Source organism: Athene noctua, chromosome 3 (genome assembly GCF_965140245.1).
Source record: "Athene noctua chromosome 3, bAthNoc1.hap1.1, whole genome shotgun sequence".
In the NCBI taxonomy this organism is placed as follows: Eukaryota; Metazoa; Chordata; class Aves; order Strigiformes; family Strigidae; genus Athene; species Athene noctua.
The window spans coordinates 36,712,254-36,734,315 of NC_134039.1; the positions used below are offsets into that span (position 1 = coordinate 36,712,254).

General features: G+C 42.4%; 1 protein-coding gene across 1 annotated transcript in view; it reads right to left on the reverse strand.

Annotated features, from left to right (window-relative positions):
* Positions 1-381: 381 nt before the first annotated feature.
* PLXNC1 (plexin C1) overlaps positions 382-22,062 on the reverse strand; it is a 71,244-nt gene continuing 49,563 nt past the window's right edge. Inside the window, exons 22-31 of the mRNA XM_074902742.1 lie at positions 17,132-17,309; positions 15,847-15,950; positions 11,450-11,504; positions 10,340-10,371; positions 10,144-10,251; positions 8,074-8,237; positions 7,465-7,612; positions 5,518-5,658; positions 5,355-5,429; positions 382-3,672 (exon numbers count right to left, since the gene is read on the reverse strand). Coding sequence (XP_074758843.1) covers positions 3,568-3,672; positions 5,355-5,429; positions 5,518-5,658; positions 7,465-7,612; positions 8,074-8,237; positions 10,144-10,251; positions 10,340-10,371; positions 11,450-11,504; positions 15,847-15,950; positions 17,132-17,309 — 1,110 coding nt within the window. The 3' untranslated portion in view covers positions 382-3,567. The remainder of the gene's footprint in view (positions 3,673-5,354; positions 5,430-5,517; positions 5,659-7,464; positions 7,613-8,073; positions 8,238-10,143; positions 10,252-10,339; positions 10,372-11,449; positions 11,505-15,846; positions 15,951-17,131; positions 17,310-22,062) is intronic.

Sequence of the window (22,062 nt, forward strand, 5' to 3'; positions counted from 1 at the left end):
TAAAGCAATGAAGTCAGTGTGGCTCCTGAAGGCTGGCTGGAGGCGTAGTGAGCATCGCACTCCCAGCCTGGCTCCGGCCTGCACCGCTTCCCAGGGCTGGGAAGGCTGCAAGGGATCCCCCACCCCAGGGACCCCCCGTCCACCTGCTCCCTGCCCAGGGCCTGGTGGCCGCTCTGCAGCGCCTGGGTTTCAGGCCAGAACCTCCCCGGCCCCGGCTCCAGCATCCCCCAGTGTGGCAGTGCAACTGAAACGGTCAGTGCTGCTCCCTCCTCAACTGACACCAGCCACTGTCTTACACACCATTCCTTGCATGGCCTTGGCACTGCTACAAGCTGCACGTGCTTTCTTTGAACCATTTTAAAGTATGCAAATTAGTCAAAGTAACCTCCAAATGCGTTTTATTCTAAACCCATAAAAACACCAACATGTATTTGTCATTTGCACCTTTTTTAACCATTCATTTTAAACAACAGGTTAACTTCTGTACAACAGGAATTACTTTACACATTAGTAAGATTCGACTTTAAACTAGATGACTGCAAAATAATGCTCTGTAAGCTAGTGTTAGAAAATATGCTGTTTGCCGTAGCAGTTTGCCTGTAAACATGTGAAAATAAGTTAAAGAGAAGTTTGCTTTCATTTCAGAGAATGCTATTAGATTTGTTGGGTTGCCATAATACAGCTTTAGTCAGAGGTGGTTCTTTTTTGTCTGTGTAAGAATTGCAGATGTGGAAGGTGTGCCAATGTTTTGTGTGCTGACCCAAACCTACCAAAAGAGCCACAATCACTTTATACTTCACATCACTTCGTGAGATCCACTTGATGGGTTACAAAGTCCCAGCATGACTTTAAATGGTTTACTAACAGAGTGACGCTGTTTAGGAGGCTTGAATAAAAGGCAATAATCCTATTCCAGGCTGTAGGCTAAAGCTACAGTGCCTGCTTCAACACATAATCTCTAGAAATCATTAAAGCTATTGTAGCAAACAAGCAGTAGTACAAATACAGAATAGGACTGATTTTTCGTTTCCTCATCATATAAACACATATATTGAAGTTCACAGGATCAGACCCACGCAAACAGATTATATTTTACAGCTTTTTCAAGCAGAAATGTTGTGTTGGGTTGTTTTTTGTTTTTTGTTTTTTTTTCTGCCTGTACAGAAGGTTACTGTTGAACAAAACTATCACAGTTCATTCGAATGCACTGCCAGCAAACACCTAAAGTGGAACGGAACTGCTGAGATGTCTGTCTGACCGCAGAGTATTCTGCTCATGCCCCTCCTTTAATATTAATTACTGTGCTTTTTTTTGTTGTTTACTTGAAGCTGCTTTAAAATGTTAGGTTAAGAATGATAAAAAGCAAGCCCTTAAGTACAGGTATTCTAAGCTGAAGTGCTACTCAAGCCACAGTCCACTCCTTTAGGACAGAGGGCAAGATAGATTAGGGTTGGGGTGTTTTTTTCCAATTAAAATTAAACATGACAATATATTGTGCCAGGCAGCGAACTGCTGAAAGTACTGCAACGTTGTAGTGCAGTTTCCTGAACAAAGCCATACATTCCATCAAGTATAAAGTGTAAACTTAATAGCAAGTGTAAGACAAATTAAACAAAAAAAAAAGCCATCACAGTATGGGTTGGTGGCTGCCCTCTCTGATTATGCAAGAGGTACAACTTGTGCAATCACACGGTAGAGAGGGAGCAGACCAGTAGGCAACGTTCTTTTATGTTTGCTTTTTTCCATGTTAACAGGTGGCCTTTGCTTCTGCCAACACATGGTTGGTGTTCACTGGTGCTGGCTGGTACCAGCTTCTGGCAGCCTCTGCAACCAAACCGGCCAGCTCTGGGGCTGCTCTACCGCAGCCTCTGGGCTCCTCGAAGCAGCCACAGCACACAGCAGTAAATGGTTTGAACACTTGGCTGCCTGGGAGCCCCACATAGGTGTCTCTGGCTTGTCACAGCCCCAGCACAGACTTTTTATACTAAACTTGGGCCATCTGTGCCGGTCACAGCCCGTGGCACCCTTGCCACTGGCAAGGCAGGGGGACGGCTCTTCCCTCTCCTGTGGGCCGCTGTGCTACACCACTCACCTCCGGTGGTGGATCCCTCTGGAGACGTGTGGAAATGTTATCTCCATCCATGCCTCACCTCAATTGTAAGAGCAGGTGAGTTTAGGGGCCTTAGTTTAGTCTAAGGCCTTAGTAAGTGCCTCTGTGTGGTTGGAGCAGAGCCCACAACAACAAAACCTTTCAGCTCTGTAGCGGAGGGTAGGACTGTGCCGGTGTAGTAGCACAGCCAGAGTCATCGCTGCTCCTCCATGGCTTTGCACGGTAGCCACTGCACCAGCCTCGTCTCGGCAGCATAGCCACGCATCTGCTTTCCAGCTGGGCTGTTAGCCACCAGTGCAAATGGAATGGATGCCCTCCTTTCAAAATGGCCAAGCCTCAGCAAACACCCCAGCAGGACTAAGGCAGACAGTTGCCCCTCCCCACCCCCAGCTACCATGTTTCTCGTCAGAGATTACACCAGCCTTCCTGTTCTTACCTATGATGAAACTAGCCCTCTTTTGACAAAGACTTTGTGTGGACAACCTGAAAAAAAAATATGCTGGCTTTAGATATGCGAGGCCCTTGTACACGGAGGGCAAGACTGGCCAGGAATGTCAGCACTGATGCATGGGCCGATCATGCACCTGAGTACATGTTTGTGCACCGAAGTGCAGCCATCGTCAGCTGCTTCATCAAATCACAATGTGTTCCAATGCGGTGCAGCTGCACGGAGGTTTCACATGTGATGCTGCTCACAAGTGTTTCACAGCTTATTTAAGGATGGAAAGGTAGAAATGTAAACACAGACTGATGCCTGTCCAACGCCATTCTCCAAAAGCCTCCCCCCTGCTCAGTGGTGGGCTTCACTTTGCACATGGAATTTCTAACCTAAGGAAGGTAAGTCCTGCCATGTGACATTTGGCCTACAAACCTCAGACCCACTTTCTTCTGCTAAACACACTTGTCCTAAGTGTCACTTTGGTGCTCGGTTGTTTTTTTTTTTCCAAACAGGAACCAGTGTACATTTGTCTGGAAGGAAGGAAACTGCAGCTGACCCGTATTCTGAGGCCGGAGCTCATACTCACAGTTTGCCAAGGCTGCTGAAAAGATGTGGCAAAACATCACCTTTCTCTCTTTAAAAAAAAAGAGCTAAGCAACTTACAAGTTCACACAGGCAACTCTGAACTTGCAATGTGTTTTGTGCATCTCCTGCAAGCTTGTTTTTATGTAAGCGAAAAGCTTACTTAGGCAGTATTATTATAATCAAAAGGTACATGTGTTCAGGTACCTAAAAATGCTGGCCCTGCCAACACTAGACTCACTTTCACATGCCCACGTTTGAATATCTACCCCTGCCCATACTTCATTCCCAAATGTAGATATTACTTGGAATGGTCAGAGTGGAGACGAGTGTCCAAATATTTCAAACCCTGTACATATAGTCAGTCAAAACAGTTTTGGGAGCAGCAGCGCTTATTTAAAATCCCCCACAGCAATGCTGTGAGTCAGTGCTCTGCTCAAAGCCATTTGCATTTTTTCTTTTCATCAAATAGGGCTTTTACTTGATGGAGCTGTTTCTGGACGTCTTCAAACCCCCGTTCTCGCTCGAGTTTGCTCACAATCTGTTAACAATTAGCAAAAAAGAGAATAATTTTTTAGTGCTTATTTTACTTGCTGTTTTTTAAAGTCTGCTTTTCTGCATTCCAACAACTACTGGCAAAAAAATCCATCTGAATGCCTGCCTATATGTAAACATTCTTTTCTGACTTTAACACTTTATTTTGGTAGTTTTCCTTTCAAGTCATTATGATTACAGGATTTGCAACGCTTCCACAAAAGAATGACAGAGCCAAGCAAAAAAACCCAAAACAAATCCAACACATGTTCATCTCTTGAAGTGTGAGGCAAAGCCAGTTTTACCCTAGAGCAGATCTGCACATGAAATTTTATTTCTCTTCCTCTGCCCTATAAACTGAGGGCAGTAAATTGCCTCTCTTCCTCTAACTGGCCCACTTGGCACTGGCCCAGGTGATAGGAAGGAGCACTGCTGCTGTCTGAAAACTCTTTGCTGGCAGCTCTACAAAGCAACTGAGGTCTCAATAAACAATGAATGAGATTTAGCTGCTCCCAGTCAAAAGCCAGAGGGGGAAGAGCAGAGGGAGTGTTTCCTTCTAAGGATGGGGTATATTTAGCCAGTACTAGCTTCAAAAAACAGCAAAAATGTGCACTAAGGTTAGAAAGTATTCTGAAGTCTCCTCTGTAAATAATTCTAATGAGCTTAATAAAGCATAGTGCCATTCTAGGTATCATCCCAAGCTTCTTTTAAGAGGTGAAGATTTGGTGCTGAACCCAGATAATTTGAGATGTTAGAGATCAGAAGTGGTAAGCTGGCTAACAGGTGACTGAGAGCTGGATGATTACAGCAAGTGCTGATGCTGCGCTGCTGGGGATGAAAGAGAGAAAGGTCTGGTTGCTGGGAGACCCAGACAACCTGCTGGAAGTGGTAAGGAGGCCTTCAGGCAACACACCCCAGCTGGCTCTTATCTTCCTCCCTGCACAGGCACACACAGCCTCTGTTAAGGATGCAGAGCAAGACGGAGTGGAGAATCCTATCATGCAAAGCAGAGGGCAGGGATTTTCTTACAAAGCAGCTTAGCCTGTGACTAAGTGCTTTCAGCTGAGAAAAGATTTCTTTTGTTAGCAATAGCAGGGAATGGAAGCTATAGCATCTTTAACAGAAAGACTTTTAGAACAGAGTGTAAGAGGGCTATGATGGGAAAGCAGCAGACACCTCTTGCTTTAAGGCTGAGTGTGCTCCACTGAGGTGTTTGTACTGTTACGTGGAGATCCCAGGTGCTAACAGTCTAATCTGATTTCTGAATCTCCAGGGAAATGGGAGTGCATGCACAGGAGCTGTGACAGGCACTAGCAGATCGTCTGCAAACACAGTAAAACAAGAAGTCTAGACTATATAGGAACTTTCTCAAAACTGCAGGGAGAATTTTATTGCTACTGTCTCTGTGAAATACAGTGGTGACAGTAAAGCTGTGTTTATGGACCTTTGGCCTGTGACCCCTCCAAGGGGGAAGGGGGCTCCAGCCACCCTGGGGGGCTGCACCGCTCTGGCCCCACACAGCCGAGCAGGAGCGGCCCCCAGCTGCCCCACTGAGGGGCTGTCTCTGGAGGGGCACCTGGCAAGTCACAGGCCAGGCCAGTCCTTGGTTACTTTGTCAGGCCCAACTTTCAAGCCTGAGGTAGCAAAGTGAACACTAAGGGATTAAGCAGGAATAGCAGACGTGCTTACCTCGTCATAATATTTCACTATGTATCTGTAGATTTCAATCAAGGCCACTTTCTCATTAAATTCATTTTCATGTTTCTAAAAGAGAAAACAGTTCTGGTCAGATAGTTCTCCTTTTTTAAAACTTAACATGAAAGCAAACGAAGTAGCTGCTTCTCAACCATACCTTAGATTCCTGAGTTAGAAATTCTTCAACCTCTGAAGTGGTCAATGGAGGCAGATCCCTGATGGCTTTATAGTACGCTTTCACCTCCTTCTTGTAGAGTGGAATGTCCTTAGCATAGAGAAGTTTATTTGTTGGTGCTTCCTTAAAAGAAAATATTTGAAGCCTTGTCAATTTTCACAGCACAGATTTCCTAAAGTTCCACCTCCAGATAGTTAATTGCATCTAATTGTGTCTGTTCTCTGTGTGACTCACTTCTCTTTGCAGTGGTTACATGCAAGGAATCAAGGTTACGAAATCAAGATGAAGAACGGGCACAGGACCTCAGTAATAGTGCACTGTGTTTCACGACACTTGCCATATAATTATTTATATTGGCATCAGAGGGATGAATATTTGTCCCTTAGACATATTTTTCTTTCTTGCTTCCTCCTCACCCCTCCCCAGACCTGAAAGATAGTGAAAGTTGAACCAAAGGGCTTAAGGCTGATACCCTGTTTACATACAGGATACTGCAGTGCTGTGGAAAGTTCCCCTGGGGTAACATGCCAGAGAGCCTTTGCTAGGTCCTGTCCTGGCAGAGGTTCCCCTAAAACACTCCTTCTGCTCAGGGGTTCCAGGGCATTGAGAGCTGAATGCCAGCCATGCACAGCCAAAGAGATTTATTTTTTTTCCCTGGGGCTTCCACAACCCAGGCCAGCACTGACCTACCAGGCAGCTTCCGAGGAAATAAATGCTGATGTTTGTGGTAGGAGCCAAAGCCCCACCTGGAAACCATGTTTTCAGAATGTAAAGGTGGGGCTGGTAGTTTCCTGTCACTGCTCTGGTTTAAATTCTGGGGAATAAATGACACAACCATGTGATATCTTGTCACTGTTGTTTCCACTCTGTGATGAAATTATTTCAATGTTTGTTTTCTAAGTGGCTAAAAATGTTTTAAGATAAGAGGCTAAAATCATGAAAGTAAATACATTTTAGTAATAAAATGCCACAAGAGCTTTATTGCATTACAAACCTTTACCAGGTTTCAGCACCCCTTTTCAAATGGCTAATGGGATCTGTTTTATCAACAGATGTTAAGCATAGAAACCTAACAGACCATATCACTTGGAGTTTTTCCATCAAGTAATATAATCAGATTTAATTAATGACACTTCACTTCTAAAATAAGATAAATAAACACATTATTTTTTATCTTTAAATAGGTTATCAGTTGGTTCACAACACATAGGAAGTTAGTCCATTTTTATACAAAGTTTTTAGGCTACAAAATCTCTAGTCTGTTTTTCTAGGTAGTATGAGCCTGAATAAATGCTTCGTACTTTGGTCCAAAAAAAGGGGAAATATCCTCAGGAAAAATGATGTGTTTCTGATCCCCAGAGTTCTGGACACTGTACTAAAGAGCTTTTGAATGTAAGATTTCTGGACTTGTTACTCCAGCAAATAATTCTACATATAAAAGGGAGCAGCTAATACACATGAAAGGAACTGTTTGAAACTTCAGAACAATTTCAAATATTCTTACAGCTCCCAGTAGCTAACTGTGTGTGTTTTCTGCACAATGGTGTGTGGCAGACAAAATTTGGACTACTTATCAAATAATGTTAATACTTTTAAGACCTCTGATTAAAAAAATCTTTAAAACTTCATTAAAACCTTACAATTTCCACCCTCTTTCACACATTCTATGAACACACCAGGCAGAAACTAACTGCAGAGAAGACAAGCTGCAGGTAATTATAAATACAGCATTCTAGTAGCTCTGTCTGTCTACTCTAGTGAATTCTTCAAAGTCTTGTGAGACAGAGCAACAAGGAATGGAAAGCCAGCTTAATTAGCCCACTGACAGTTTTGCCGCTGATGTCAGCAGATCCAGGACTTCATCCCCTAAATCATTACACAGTTGAAAAGGACTGAGAAGTTAGCAAAAGATTGGAAGGGCACCATTACCTTCCCCAGTGTCTGTTCTGCTAGAGAAAAGGCATCCATGAAAGCTTGTGCAATTACAGACAAACAGCCATCTATATGTGAAGTCTTCTTAATATCAAAGACAAATTGGGGATTCTTCAGGATGTTCACCCAGAAGCGAAGAGGAAGACTAGACAGAGAAAGAACAAGCATCTTTAAAATTAACCACTCAGGTAGCACAACTGCTTTAAAATGGTGGTTTAATTGCACTGCACTCGTGGAAAGAAGCACATTTCTGGACTTAACACTCTGGATTTAACATGCTTATTCATGTTAAAAAAGGGATTAAGGAACACAGGCTACAGAGCAAACACATCAGTCAGTCACCCTGACACTTTCAAATAATGCTCTCAACCTGAAGATACTTTTTCTGAGTGTGAAATCAGTATGCAAACTTAGAAGTCCTGGAAGCTATGGTGTTTGTACTGGTATCCAATCAGTATACTAAAATCACTGGGATCCACAAAGCCAACCACATCTTCACCCAGACATGGCAAAATCTTATTCTTCTCACCACAGGTGACATGTTCCATCTTTGCAACTACATTTTCAGAGACTGCACACACTCCTGTGCATATCATATGGGCGTACCTGTTGGTTTTCCATATATGGACCACATCAGGGTCAGTAATTTTTTTGCTCTCAGCCTGGGCATCCAGAAAGTCAAAAAAGTACTTGATAGCAACAGGTGCTTTATTGTTGGGTAAACTCCAAATGCTCCTGAAGAGCTTTTCAACAACTGAATGAATTGCAACCTGAAAAGTAAGAAAATGAACAGTGCTATTATTACACAAGAAAATAATAGGATTTCTTGTCTCAGAGAGCTGAACGTGCCCCAGCGCAACCACACAAAGAAACTACAATATGCTTTCGGCACAGGTTATTGGCAAACAAGACAGTCAATAACAAAAATGAAACTACAAATACACCATAAGGAGCTGCTGTCAGGTGTCACATGTCCTGTCACTTTACTGACAGGAGATTTGTGGTGAACTCTGTGATAAACTGTAGGTGGAAGGAATCACTCCTTCCAACAAAGACAACATCAGCTCTCTGGATACTACTGACACCATTGCTAAAGGCGTTTGGAACTCGTGACTGGAAGTAAGAGAAAGGTGAGCAAAAAGAGTTTAACCAGTTTTCTAGGGCAATGGTCTTCACGGTGCCATCTGTGGCACATGTTGAACACATGTGCTCATCAACACTTCACAGACAAGTGACTGTGGCGCTTGATCAAATTCTAGGATAACAGCTCTGGGTGGCATATGAAGACACTAATATTAGAGAGAAGAACTGAAAACTGGGTTTTTCTGATCCAGAAGTGAAGCTATTTGGCTCACAAAAGCAAGGACTTGGTTGCTGATGAACTTGCTGTCATCATCACAGAGTATTTATAAGTAGAAGCAAACAAAGCAAAACGCTGTTTTGTGCATTTTTTTCTTCACATCTGTTCTGAAGCTTGGTTAAACCCAATCTTCTCTCAAGAAGAAGAATTTAAGCGTATCCCAGGGCCTTGATATGCCACTGGTCAGTTCATTTCACATGCCAAACTCTGCAGTTGTGTCTGTGTCTGTGTCAGAGAGAGGGAGAGAGACACGGTTCAATGCAATTTCCTTTAGTGCATGGCCTATCATGGGTGGAATTTCACAGTGAAGGATATCACAGCACTGTTGTTCATAGCACTATCCTACTTTGGAGAAGGACATCTTTTAAAATTTAAATTTAAAGCCCTTTAAAAGGACTGTTTCTTAAGAGCCTGATCTCTTCTTTTGTACTTCAGTCTTTCACCATAATATACTACTGGTTTACTCCAGCACTTCCTAAGGACTTATGTTAGTTTCCACAGCTAATGAGAAATGACCATTCTCACTTTGGGTAGTGTCCTAAATTACTTCAGAAGCTATCAACAATCTAATTAAATAATGATTGATAGATTTTCAAATGCAAGAAGGCCATAACCATCATCCCTTCAGGCCTCTTGTATCGCACAGCTCTCAGTGTTGTGCACTGATTAATATTTGAAATAATATGCTGTGGCAAAGAATTTTATAACCCTTTTGAGTAGGTCAGAAACAAGATGACATTACCAGAGGGAGGAAGTAGGCTTATTCCTAAGGAATGTGCATTGTATAAATTAGGTAATTGTATTATAAATCCTAAGGACTTTGTTTTTAAAATTAATCTTGTTATTTTGGATGCTTAATTTGAGACTCTAAAAGGTTATTTCATTTCATGGGCAGTATTTTGTGAAACTCAGGCCTTGGAAGTTGTCTCTAGGATGGGCAAACTCTACTAGAGAGTGAGGAGATTGTTGACTGAAAGCTGTCTCTCTAGAAGGAATCATTCTCACTCTATGGGACTCAGTGGCAAAACTCACTTTCTATAAGCTCAATAACTACCTTTTTTCTCTAACCTGAGGAGATAGTGTGAGTTACAGACAATTTTAGAACTCTAGTGTTAGAAAACCTGAAATGTGTCCGTCTTTGTGAATGGTCAAAATCCATAGCTAGCACAGTGATTTTTATAGGCTACCTTTTTATTTAACATTTGATATACAAGCAGGAAGTCTGCGTAATTTCTGCTTTAGTTTCTATTTCTGTTGTGCCAAACTAGCCAAGCCTAACATCAGCCCTCCCTCAAAATAAGGCCTTTACAGTTTACCTTGGTTGACAGAAGCTTTGTCAGATACATTTCTTTCACTTTGAATTTTTGCTTTCCTTTGTGACCTGCTCCTTTCACATCTTTGTTTGCTTCAGAGTCTGGTAAAATCTGTTGTGAAGAGATTAGAGAGATTATACAGATACAAATACAGCTCAGAATTAAATCTACCACTTAACAGGGTAATGACAGAACTCACCAAATGACAGTGTTCATCCGAGTAGTCCACATCTAAACAACAGAAGGCAGAGAGCAAACAGGCATTAATCAAACACACAGCTACAAGTTTGTGACTTCTGCTGGGGCTCTGGGCTGTGCAGCAGGGTGCATACCAGGATGCCGAGCAAGCAGACTCGGTGTTGTGCTTTCCTGCATGCAGTGTGGGGGAAGCCTCTGAGAAATGCACGGGTCCTGGCTCACCTCTCCAGTGCCAACCTGTATTTTGGACCACTAAGCTAGGGCATCATCTTCTGCTGCTGGGGTAAAGTGGCAGCAAATTGCAGCTTCTCCGAAAGGAGGACAACAGACAGCGGATGAGATGACTGCATTGGTTTAGTCTCTGAGTACTCAGTGCAGGCGGGTTGAGGTCAGGCTTGGAAGCAACAGCTGAGAACAGACAACCCTGCTCTTGCTGAGGGAGAGCAATGCCATTCCAGTGACTTTCACCTCAGGGACACATCTCTCCTAACTTCACACATCCACTTTGACAGTGAGGTGAATCGCATGCTAGGAGTGTGTTTCTCCCCAGGGACTACAGAAAGTTCACCTCCCCCAAGCCACCAGCTGGGCTGGAGCAACCTGCATCACAGGGGTAGGTCAGATGAACTGACCCTTGTAAGCACCCTTTAACTCCTGACCTGCTGTTCAGACAGCTGAATCACAGCTTTAGAAACATAGTCAAGTGAATAAAGAAAATTCAAACACTGTGGGGTTTTTTGTTATGCCTGTCTCTGGACAGTGCATCGCTATGTCCATGATGCAAAACGCTGAGCACTGGAGCAGGGCATGTTCCCTGTGTTGGCCTCACTGGTCAGAACTTTGTGTCACACAGGCTTCCTTGCCCTGATTTCCTGCCTATGAGTCTGTATCTTTAAGCATTCATTTTCTGAGGAGTGTAAGTCCTGCTGTTCTCCTTTCCTTTGCCTTCTTTCCTCCTCCTAGGTCCACTGTGCCTGCCAAAGGCCCAGGGCCAGGGTAACATGGTTCTTCACTTGGCTCAGCTATATCAAAGTGCCAATTTTTCTGACCTTCTATTGACCAAGATACAACCTGTCATAGCTCAGCTCTCTGCATTCCCAGCCCAGATTACCTGATCGGGTATTTGCCTTCTTTTTAAAGACTTTTATGGTTGCTCCATTTGAAATCTGAAAGCAAAAACAAACATACCATGCTCAAACGAAAGCTTCTAGAATTCAGGAAACCCTCAGTTTCATTTCCTCTGTCCTCAAGTCTGTGGCAGCGCAGGAGCACGCCAGCCTGCTTTGTTCTCACCATGGTGTGCACAGCTCTCAGCAGGCAGCCAGAGCTGGGCCTTCTGGCACTGGCCGCAGCTGCAGTTTGACAGCCTTACCTGACAAGGTGGGAAGGCAGCTCTTCCAACAAACCAGCCTTTGAGACCTTTGCCTTTCTTTGATTTTTCTGGCTCAGCCCCTATTTGTACATTCTCATTTTCATGTACTGCTTTGTGCTGCTTTTTGCACCCATCTTTCTACAGATTGCCCAGGCTGAATTCTCTGGCTCCAGTGCACCAGGATGTTACAGGAAGGTGAGGCAGAGAGGAGAACCCAAGATGGATTTTTCTTCTGGCCCCCTTTTTTCCAGCTCAGTCCAGTCCCACCATGCCCTACAGATGGGCCATGCTGAGGGTCTAGCCTGGTGCTCCCAAGAACTATTTTCAAACTGAGCAAAATAATTATGCCCTGTGGACTGTAAGGTCAAGATCCATATCTAGCTACCTTGGGATTTCTGGGAAAAATCCACCCCGCTCCTTCCCTGAATTTATAGTGCTGCCAGGATGATAACTATTGTCTTTCTTTAGAAGAAACTGGCACGTCATGCTTTTAGTGTCAAAGAGTAACTCAAAAATGGCTCCCACTGAGAACTACACCACTGCTCTGCTGTCAAGTGTTGCGTCTTGCCAAGTGCTAGTGTACTTCTCTCTATAATTACAAAAACAACTGGCCAGTTCTAGGAAGGGATCTCTGCCAAAATAATTTAAGTGTTTTTTAAACCTTGGCAGCCAGCCTGCTGTGCGAAACCAGTTTAAACATCAAGATACTCTACCAAAAGCTGTGTCCTATGCCAAAGAAATCTGCACTTATACTTGCTTCTGTAAAGTAAATGCAATCTATTTTATGACTTTTTTTTGCAAGGTCTCTATTTATGATACAGTGTTTCAGAGCTCTTTCAGATAACAAAGAGCACTTTAAAACCACACTACAAGTGGGAATATGTTCTAAGGCTAGCTTGTGAGGTGACACAAACACCCAGAGTCCTCCTACCTGACCCTGAAGATAGGTAAAGAGCAACAGTGCTACCCAGCAGCTCACCTCCTCCCAGAGTGTGGTGTGTAATATGCTGCCTCCACTCCCCCTCGAAGAAGCAGGAGAGCAGCTCAATGTTGGAAAGTGTTGGCTCCCGTCCTCAGGGAGACGGACGGAGCTCAAAGGGAGAACCATGCTTCCCTCCAGGAACCAGAGGCATTGGTGCAGTGCAGCCATTGTCCAGGCCCCCACTTCAGGTTTTATTTCTGGGACAAATGATGCTTTTAGCATTAAGTGGAATATGATTTCCTTTCTTTATCATTACTGCAGCAGTCACACTTGTTGTTTCTTCCAGTATGATTCAATTAAAAAAAAAAAAAAAAAAGCTCTTCCTTTTGTGTTCTGCTGCCTAAATCATTTTTCATGGTGGGCTGCTCCCATGGACCTCAAAACATCTTTGCTTTGTCAGGTGCATTACTGAGGTGGACAAACAGGGAGGGAGGGAGGGGGGAGATCTGCTGAGATCCACACAGCATGGAGTACAGATACTTTTCAAAACAGAAGATGCAGTAGTGTGGCTGTATGATGACTCCTTGTTCTCCAGGCCTCCTGTCCCCCCTGTAATCCAGTTCTTGCCAGTGAGCTGCCTGGATCACACATTCAGATTTGCTCTCTGGGGCTGTACCTGCTCCTGGAATGTGCCATGCCGCTACAGGTTGAGAAACTGGGGATCTGTGACTGGACAGCAGATCTGAGAGTGGTTCTCTAGCTCTCTTCTTGCATGGGAAATAGCACATCATGATAACCAGCACCTTTCTTTTCAAGCCTTGTGGTTATTCTCATGCAAACAATAGTGCAGACCTCATAAATAATCACATCAATAACCCTACTAGGAGAAAAAAATTAGAGGAAAAGGAGCACAGACACCTGAGACACACGAAAGCCTAATAAGAGTACAGTGGATTATTTGAAACACCACACAGAAATGCAAACATCCCCTACAGCCTTTTAAAAATCAGTGTAGAAACTAAGTCTGCTTTTTCAAGAGTGACTGGTGATTCTGGGACCTTTACAACACAACCATCATGCTCCAGTATCTCAAACAGGTTTGATGATACTTCCCATTTTCAAAAATCTGGTTACTTTCTAACATTTAAGGCTGGCAAACAAAAAAAATTCAAGCTTGCCACAAAACTCTAGGCACAAGCGGGAATTCCTCAGGCAACATTACTACCCTCACACTGTGCACACAATGTTCCTTTTATCTTGCTAACTAGACACCTTTACATTTGTTTTTGCATTAATATGGATACAAGAAAATAAACTAGATATGCTAATGACTCATAGTAGCCACTAAGCCACTGCCTAAAATGCCACTAAGCTTCTGCCTAAAATGTACGTTATTTTGTCAGTGTCAGAAAAAGTGAACTAAAATGTCTGAGACACCCAGCACAATTTCCATAAGGCAGCTGCTAAGCTATAATTAGTGTAGTTACAGCTTTGCAAAAACAACTGAACCTCCAACCTTGCATTTGCATGCAGAAACTTCAGACCAAAACAAGGGCTGGGACAAAGATACCCAGGAACGATAGCAAACAACTGGAGCAGACTCATCTGCATGAGGTATAGCACCCATGAACCATGGCATGCCATGAGCTTGGGAAGTGCAAAAAGCTTCCATGTAAAATCAGGGAACATGTGCAATAGCTCCCCATAGTAAAGAAAGCAGGTACTATCACATTAGACAGAAGTTCAAATATTTAATCAGATCCAAATCTACTTTGAAGTTGACTTTGCTGCACAGTCTCTGACTGCAACACTACAATGTCCTAATTTCTACAAAATCTTTACAAGTGGAGTGGAGGAAGTACCACATTAATCTACAGACAGGATTCAAGAGAGGCACAGGAAAAGCTGTATTTAAGACACTGGATGGTGACATCTGTGTTCATTGCTGCCTCCCCAGGAGGTAAGAAGAGCAACAACTGCCTACAGAAATCTGTAAAGTGACTCCAAATGACCTTGCTCCAGATCTGAGCAGCCTTGTGGTCTGCCCAAGCTACAAACAGTCCTGCTGGGAGTCCTCGTTTCTCTCGGTGGATGACACAGTATTTGCTCATGCAGACAGCAATGTGTTCAGGGTTGACTCGGGTTTCTCAGCACCACACTGCACTGCATGGCACAGACCTACACTCATCAGCAAAACTTCTAAATAAAAATTATCATGTCAAGAGCCAGACTTTCAAGTTCAATGACAAGGCATGAAGAAAGCCCGCTCAAAGCACTCAGCACACTAACCTCATTTCCAAAGTCTATCTGTAAGCATCAAAATGTGAGCTACTATGTCACCTGAAGCCCATCATCTGTTGCACATTTTACCCCAGCCTCTCACCCTCTATTTTGACTAGTGTCAGTGGAAACTCCTTAGACAGGCAATGCTGCTTGCTATGCTTTTGCAGTGTGCTACACCCAGAAGGGTTCTGTCACCAGCTGCAGCCTTGTGTATGTCTTGTTTAGATGAGATGTTGGGGGATATGGTGTAGCGGAGAACTTTGTAGAGTAGGGCTGATGGTGGGACTCGATAATCCCAAGGGTCTTTTCCAACCTGAATGATTCTGTGATTCTGTGAATGATGGAAAAATTATTGCAGCATTGAAAATGACAGGTTTATAGGTGCAATTGGAAACAGAGGGGAAAACTTATGGTACAAGTAGCGACAGTAGATGAAGCAAAAACAGAGAGAAAAAGGGAAGGAGACTGACACAGGAGGTCTCAAAAGAAGAGTGAGCAAACTCGTCAGTCCTTTTTATTCTGACTCTCAATAAGCTTTCACAAGTATCACTACCACTTGTTCAGATAATCAAAATATGAGGTGGGAAGAGGTAAACAATTGCTCATGGTGCAACAAAATTCCACAGCAGAGACTAGAAGAGGCTCAAGACAATATTCATAGCTGGAAATCAGATGCTGTTTTAACTGAAATGCTCAACAGAGTAACAGTTTACCTGGTATGCTTGAACCAAGCAACCCTGCAACAAGCAAACCTCTGAAAAATAACAGAAAACATATGACTCACTGGCAAAAAAGGTGTGTCTTATGTTTCCTTCCTTCTGTTGATGGTGCTCAGCTATCTCTTAATCAATCAAGATACTTCTGTGCAGGCAGCATTTGGGAGTTGGGGAGGAACTGCTTCTCTATTCATTTGTATGGCTTCTGTGCTTACCTCGTAATGACTGATGGTATTTAGTTTCCTTATCCCATCCTCCATCACCTCTGAGGAACCATCAATATCTAGCAACTCTCTTTGCTGCTCCTCAGACACAAGTTCTGCAGTATGACAGCAACAGAAAACAATTACATCCCAATGACATTTTCACTGTACAGATGTTTGTAAAGAAAAACAACACCTAATTATTTCTGGACTAGTGGCTCCCAAGTGAGCTGTTTCTCTCTGTCCTTGTGCTGGGTCACATGAGAGTGGTTTTGCACTCCCACACTACAGATTCCTTTTCTGGGGTGATAGCTGGGTGGTTTCCATTACGGCAGGCTATCAGTGCTTCACTTTGTGTTGGTCAAGGCAGAGTTTTTGGAGGTACTTTCACCTAATCTAGCTATTCTGATGCACAAGAGCACCCTGGTATTATGGCCATGCTGGAACTCAAAGAAAGGTTTCACAAGCCACTTCTAAGAGATCACTAAAATGAACTGTACAAGACTGACACAGTATTTGTGAAGGGTGGTCAGGCACTGGTGGTGGATATAAACATCAGATATGAAAGTAAATTATCATCACTTGCTGACATAGTGTCTGAGAAGGTGAGGAAATATCAACATTTTAGGGAGCAAGTCTGGGAGGTGACAAATGCCAACAATGTACAGTTTGTTAGCTTTCCTACTGGAGCATGTGGGAAGTGATATGGTGGCAACTGTAGGCTTTTATCTGACCCTGGGTTCTTGAAAACCTGACAAGAAAAGGTGACCCAACTCATCAGCTGGAACAGTGTTATTTACATCTCTAGATATTGTACATATCTTTGTGAGTCACAGGTGAACTATTGTATAAACCTAATCTGACAGTAAATAAACTGTATTTGTGGGTTCTCCTGATCAAGGGAAATGTAGGCCTGTCGGAAGTAAGGGCAGTAAGAACAATAGTAGATAAGGACTACAGTACTTGATAATCATGACATTTCAACCTACCCGCTGTAGTTAGGTGGATATGCCACCTTAGTTAAGCCAGAAAAGGAACATATAAATTATACGTGTTCAGTAAATAATGTGATTGTTAACTGCATGCTGAAGTCCTTGTAGAAGCGAAGCAGATGTGGTTCCAGTGTTCTAACTGGTAGCATAAATGACCAAGTATTTCCCTAGAAATTCCTTACAAAAGCTATGTTCTGCCTAAATGCTAAAAAAAATCAAAGCAAAAGGTAGGAATTCCTAACAAAAAAACTCCACAGACAGACCAGTGAACTCTATGAAAATATAACACAGTGACACTCTCTTACCAAGACCAATTTCATCCAGCTGAAGACCATAGAGAAAGCCATTTTTATTAAGGAAAGCCTGAAGGCTCTTCTCCTTGGCTTGGCCTATGGTGTCGCAGTCCAGAACATTAACTTGGATAGTTTGACAGGCATCTTCACTCTCATTTTCCGGGATTTTTTCAAAGATAATGTTCACTGTCTGTAGAAAGAAACATGTTATTCGGATTTATAGGGAACACCTGGCATGGGAAACCTACAAACAACTGACAGCAAACCTGAGATATTTTCAGCACCTTCATTATTAAAGCTATTTCAAACAAAGATTATTTGAAGGAATTACACAATGAAGCATTTATAATTCCTCATGTCTGAAGAATCAAAGATACATCGCTATATATTTCCAAAAGTGTATTTTGTATTCTGCTTTTATGCAAATCTATTTCAGTGAATTACCAAAAAAAGACAGGAGACCAGGAAAAATTGCAATGCATGTTCTAAAAAAAGCAGATCTTTTATTTAAAATGAATGCCTTAGAAGCAAAACTGCAAGTGACTAGAGATCTTGATAAGGTTGCTAAGTAAGTTGTCATGGTAAGCATAATTGATTTTGAGTGGATAGGAAGCAATGTTAAAATGTGTATTTACAGCAGCACATTATGCTGAGTGCCTTATATCATACAAAAAATACACCTCCCCTGGAGACATCAGTCAGTGTTTGTCTGCATACAGCCCTGTCTCTAGAGGCAGCAGAGACAAGGTACTGCAGAAGCAGCGGAAAGGGAAAGCATGTTGCAGTATGGTCCAGATCTGCACAGAGAAGTGTGGTTTATTCTATTAGTTACTACTGCAGGTCAAATACCCACACAATCTGTGCAGTTACAACACCCCTGCCCTTTAGCTCACAGCTGCTCTCAGCTGGGACACAACTTCAGCTGCTAGGCTGCATGGTGAGTATGGGCTAGAGGGAGGTGCAAATGAGACTGGGTGACTGTCTCCAGGGAATGTGTTTAGTCAGGTCACACTTCTGGTCAGGTTAGGCAGAATAACTGCCAAAAGGCAGGGAAAAAGGGATAAGCACAGAACTGCTAGTGTCAAGTGATAATAGGAATAATTTCCATTGCTGCAGCCTGCTCTTTGCAGAGAAATCACTGTTCAGCTACATGGATACAGATGTTCTGCTGGAGATGTCTTGGGACAGAATTAAAACAAGTATTTTAGGTGCTGGCACTTGACTGCAAGTGGAATAAGAAAATCTATGTACTTGAACCATGCTGGCTGTTGGACACTTCTGGTATAATATGTATCTTTTGACTGAAATGAGAGGGCTGCAGGTGTGACTCAGAGAAGGAGTGATTGTTAAAAGAGGAAGCAACTAAAAAAATTTTTTCTCCCTGCTGTCATGTGAAGGAAAGAACTTCTGTCCAGGTTGCTGGAGGGACAACTTTTCTCTCTTCTTAGAAAAATGGGTAGTTATTAATAGCTGTAGAATGCTATTTGCTGCTCTATTACCCAGCAAGAGTGGAAATTACAACACACTCGTGGTGAAAAAAAGTAGTCCAATGAGATGTAAATTAACTTTTCTGTTTCTACAGAAGCAAAAGGAGTATTGAAAGCCGGAATGCAAAACTATGAAGATCAGGATTTAAGAAAGACTAGGATGTAACTGAAGTAACCAAGAATAACTTAATCATAACACCAAGATGTTTAATTGTGAGGAAAATGAGTCCATGGAAAGGACAGACGGAATGGAAAAGGAGGAAATGTGGCAATGATGCCAGCAGAAGGAGAAGCAGACTGGACGCCATGCCTCAGGTTGGGATTTCATGCGGAAAATTAGTAAAAAATATATTGGCACAGAAATGAGAGAGTCATGCTTGGTTAGGCTCACAGACCAACTGAACAGACAGCAGTCCTGTCCTTGACTTTGACTGCCCTGAGGTCATGGTCTTGTAGGATAAAAACATGGACAGGGACTAGATGTATTTTGTCTTTGGAAGACTAATTTTAATCAGTCTTTGTCTCTTCTAGTCTCCAAACTGATCTTTCTGGAGTAGCTACTCACACTTTAACTGATGTTGATTTGTCTTTACATCCTTGGAATCATTTCTTCCTTTAGTTGAACCTTTCCTCCTAGCATTATTCCTACACTGCAATATTCATGTTCCTGCTTCTCCTTCACTTCCTTTCAGACTGTCAAGAGAAACTGTCTTTTTCTCTGCTGAATTTTTTCAGCAAATGCTCTCACACAGATTGCACATAAATGTGCAGCCTCTTCAATTTTAGCATGTAATGTAAAAAGGACTGTAAAAAGAGAGTAGTCGTCCTTTATGTAGGTGGAATGCAAGTCATTTATAGACTCCTTAATTGAAAATGTCCACAATATGAGGATAATAATGACACTTTATGACTTAAAGAAGTGGTCAGATGGAAAGAAATATTTAAACACATACGACTTTCTAAACCAAGAGAGCCAGATAGTTTTGTTGATGATTTCCTACAGAAGTTAATCTTAAGTGATGAAGCAACTGATGGGGAGCTAGGAAAGCCAACTATTATTAAGTCTTTCCTCTGTAGCTGAAGTTTTCATAAATCAGATTCAACCTGTCTGACAGCACAATCCCTGGCTTTAGAGATCATTAATCAGAAGTTGACAGTCACAATCACTGCATTTAGACACACAGTGTAGAACTGGAAAAATAATCAGAAATGACTGTAAAATTATGAAAGCCCTTTTATGATCAGCTCTGAAGGTCAGAAAACATTTAAGAGAAATCACAGGTGGACACATGGGAGTCACAAAGCAACATCACTAGGCCCTTTTCTAAGCTCTCTTCCTTTGCAAAGGAAACAGAAGTTAATTTAGGAAAAGACTCAGGATGAAATTACAGGACATGTGGTTCAACCTAGGAATATCTAGAGTTGAGACTTCATGCACTAGAAGTTAGTGATCAGCAACACAAAGTTACAGCGCTCTTCAGCAAAGGCCTAACACAGGTTGCAAGAATCGTTGAAGGCTACATCTACGACTGCTTGTACAGGAACTAGCTTGGAACCTAGCTAAAAGACAGAAACAAATATTAAAAACATTTTTTCACTCGTGCAGTGACAGAAATAACGGCATTTGAAGACCACATTTACAGATGCTTCTTCAGATTTGTAGTTTTCCTGGAAATTAATTTCAAACAAGGAATTATTTAGTAAAGCTATTAATAACCATAGCAGATAATAAATGGATGTGGTTAATAAAGAAATATGATAATACCATATTTTCTTAGAAGTAATGAAAAATAATCTGGGATATTCAATGGCTCTTATTCATTACCCTGTTCTGTATCCAGCTATGCATCTGAACAAAACATATTTCCACTTATCAGACAGACAAGAAAACCTTTTGATCGATAAACGTTAGAGAATTTATGTAAAGGAGGCAGTACCATGACATACAGCACAACAAAACAGCCTTAAACCTACTCCCCTGTCTCCAAGAATATGAAATACAATAAATGGGAAAAATCAGACTTATTGTATGATTCTTCTGTAGCAGCCAGAATGGTTACCCATGAAGAGGTTATAGAAGAGCTCACAAATTGGCATAGAAAATATTATAGGAGTTAAATTTAGGCTAGATGGCACTATGCAAAGCAAGGGTTGTACTCTGAATGCTACAGTATGGCACTCAATCTGTATCTAATTCAGAAGACTCTCCTATAGCCAACATCTGCACTGCTCGCTTCCTAGCTAGAGGGCTGTTGTGTCCTTTTCTGCTGATGAAAATCCCCATACGTCACATGTTTTTAATAGCTTCCTTATTTCTCACAAAGTGAGCCTAATACCACCACAGTCACAGTGTCTTATTAGGAAACTGGGTTCCTTGTCTTTGCTTTACTCCCTTACAGCCCTCCCACTTCTTTTAACACCCTTCTTTTAACTCATAAAGCAGTTGAACATTTTAAACAACCTTCCACCACGTGGCTTTGCTTCACTTTCAATAAAAGGTTCTTGGCTGAACAGGTGAATTAGATAATTTCTTCTCATCTAAAAATACAAACTAATTTCAGCAGAGAATTCAACAGCCCAAATCCCTTTTTTAAAAATAAGCAGCAACTATTCAAAAGAATGCTGAAGCACCAAGTCTACCCCATGAAGAAGTCTCCCCTGGTTTTCCACAGGTGAGATTCCACTAAGAACCTCTCTCATGCCAGATTGGCATTGTGTAGCTTTTCTATTTAAAATGAAACACTTGAGTGAAATGCTAACACTCAGCTGTGCACCGTGCTTCTTCATCAATCATTGAGCAAATTATCCACCGAGGGGTGCAGCTGCTTGTCTGCCTGTGAGAAAGCAGGCTTGCTTCCTCAGCCTGTGAAAAGGCTCCACAACAACCAAGTCTCTTTCAAGGCAGTTTTATTTCTCAATACTCAAACATAAGCACAGTGTGAAATCACACAACTCCTCAGCTCATACTGGACCAGTGCTCTTAGAAGCATCTCTCCTTCAATTCCTCTGCTTGAGTACTTACTTCAGCAGCCTAGCTCTGTTCAGTATCTGATGCTTTCCAGCAGAGATGGGTAACAGTAGGGGGTTCGCTGGCCCCAATGTCTGTGGCCTTTTTTAGGAAAGGCATGGGGCCCAGCCAAGAGACAGCTCTAATACAATTCAGAACCAACATGTTTCTTAGTTCTCTTTTTTTTTCCTGTTACAAATGGCTGGAATTTAGAAAATCTCTCCCATCCTTCTTTCTCTATGCCCAGTGCTGCTTTCTTCTCCTGCCCCAAGAATTTATCAGCATAGTGGTGGTTTAGAAGACCTGTGGAGCTCCCCACTGATTTTTAGGAGCCTATCTGTATCCTGCTTTTATTGGTTTGGAACTTCAGTTCTGAACGGAAAGATTCACATGCAGAGTGCCTAGACCCTTGTTTGTGCTTTGCCATGGATCTGAGAGTTGAACTCCCT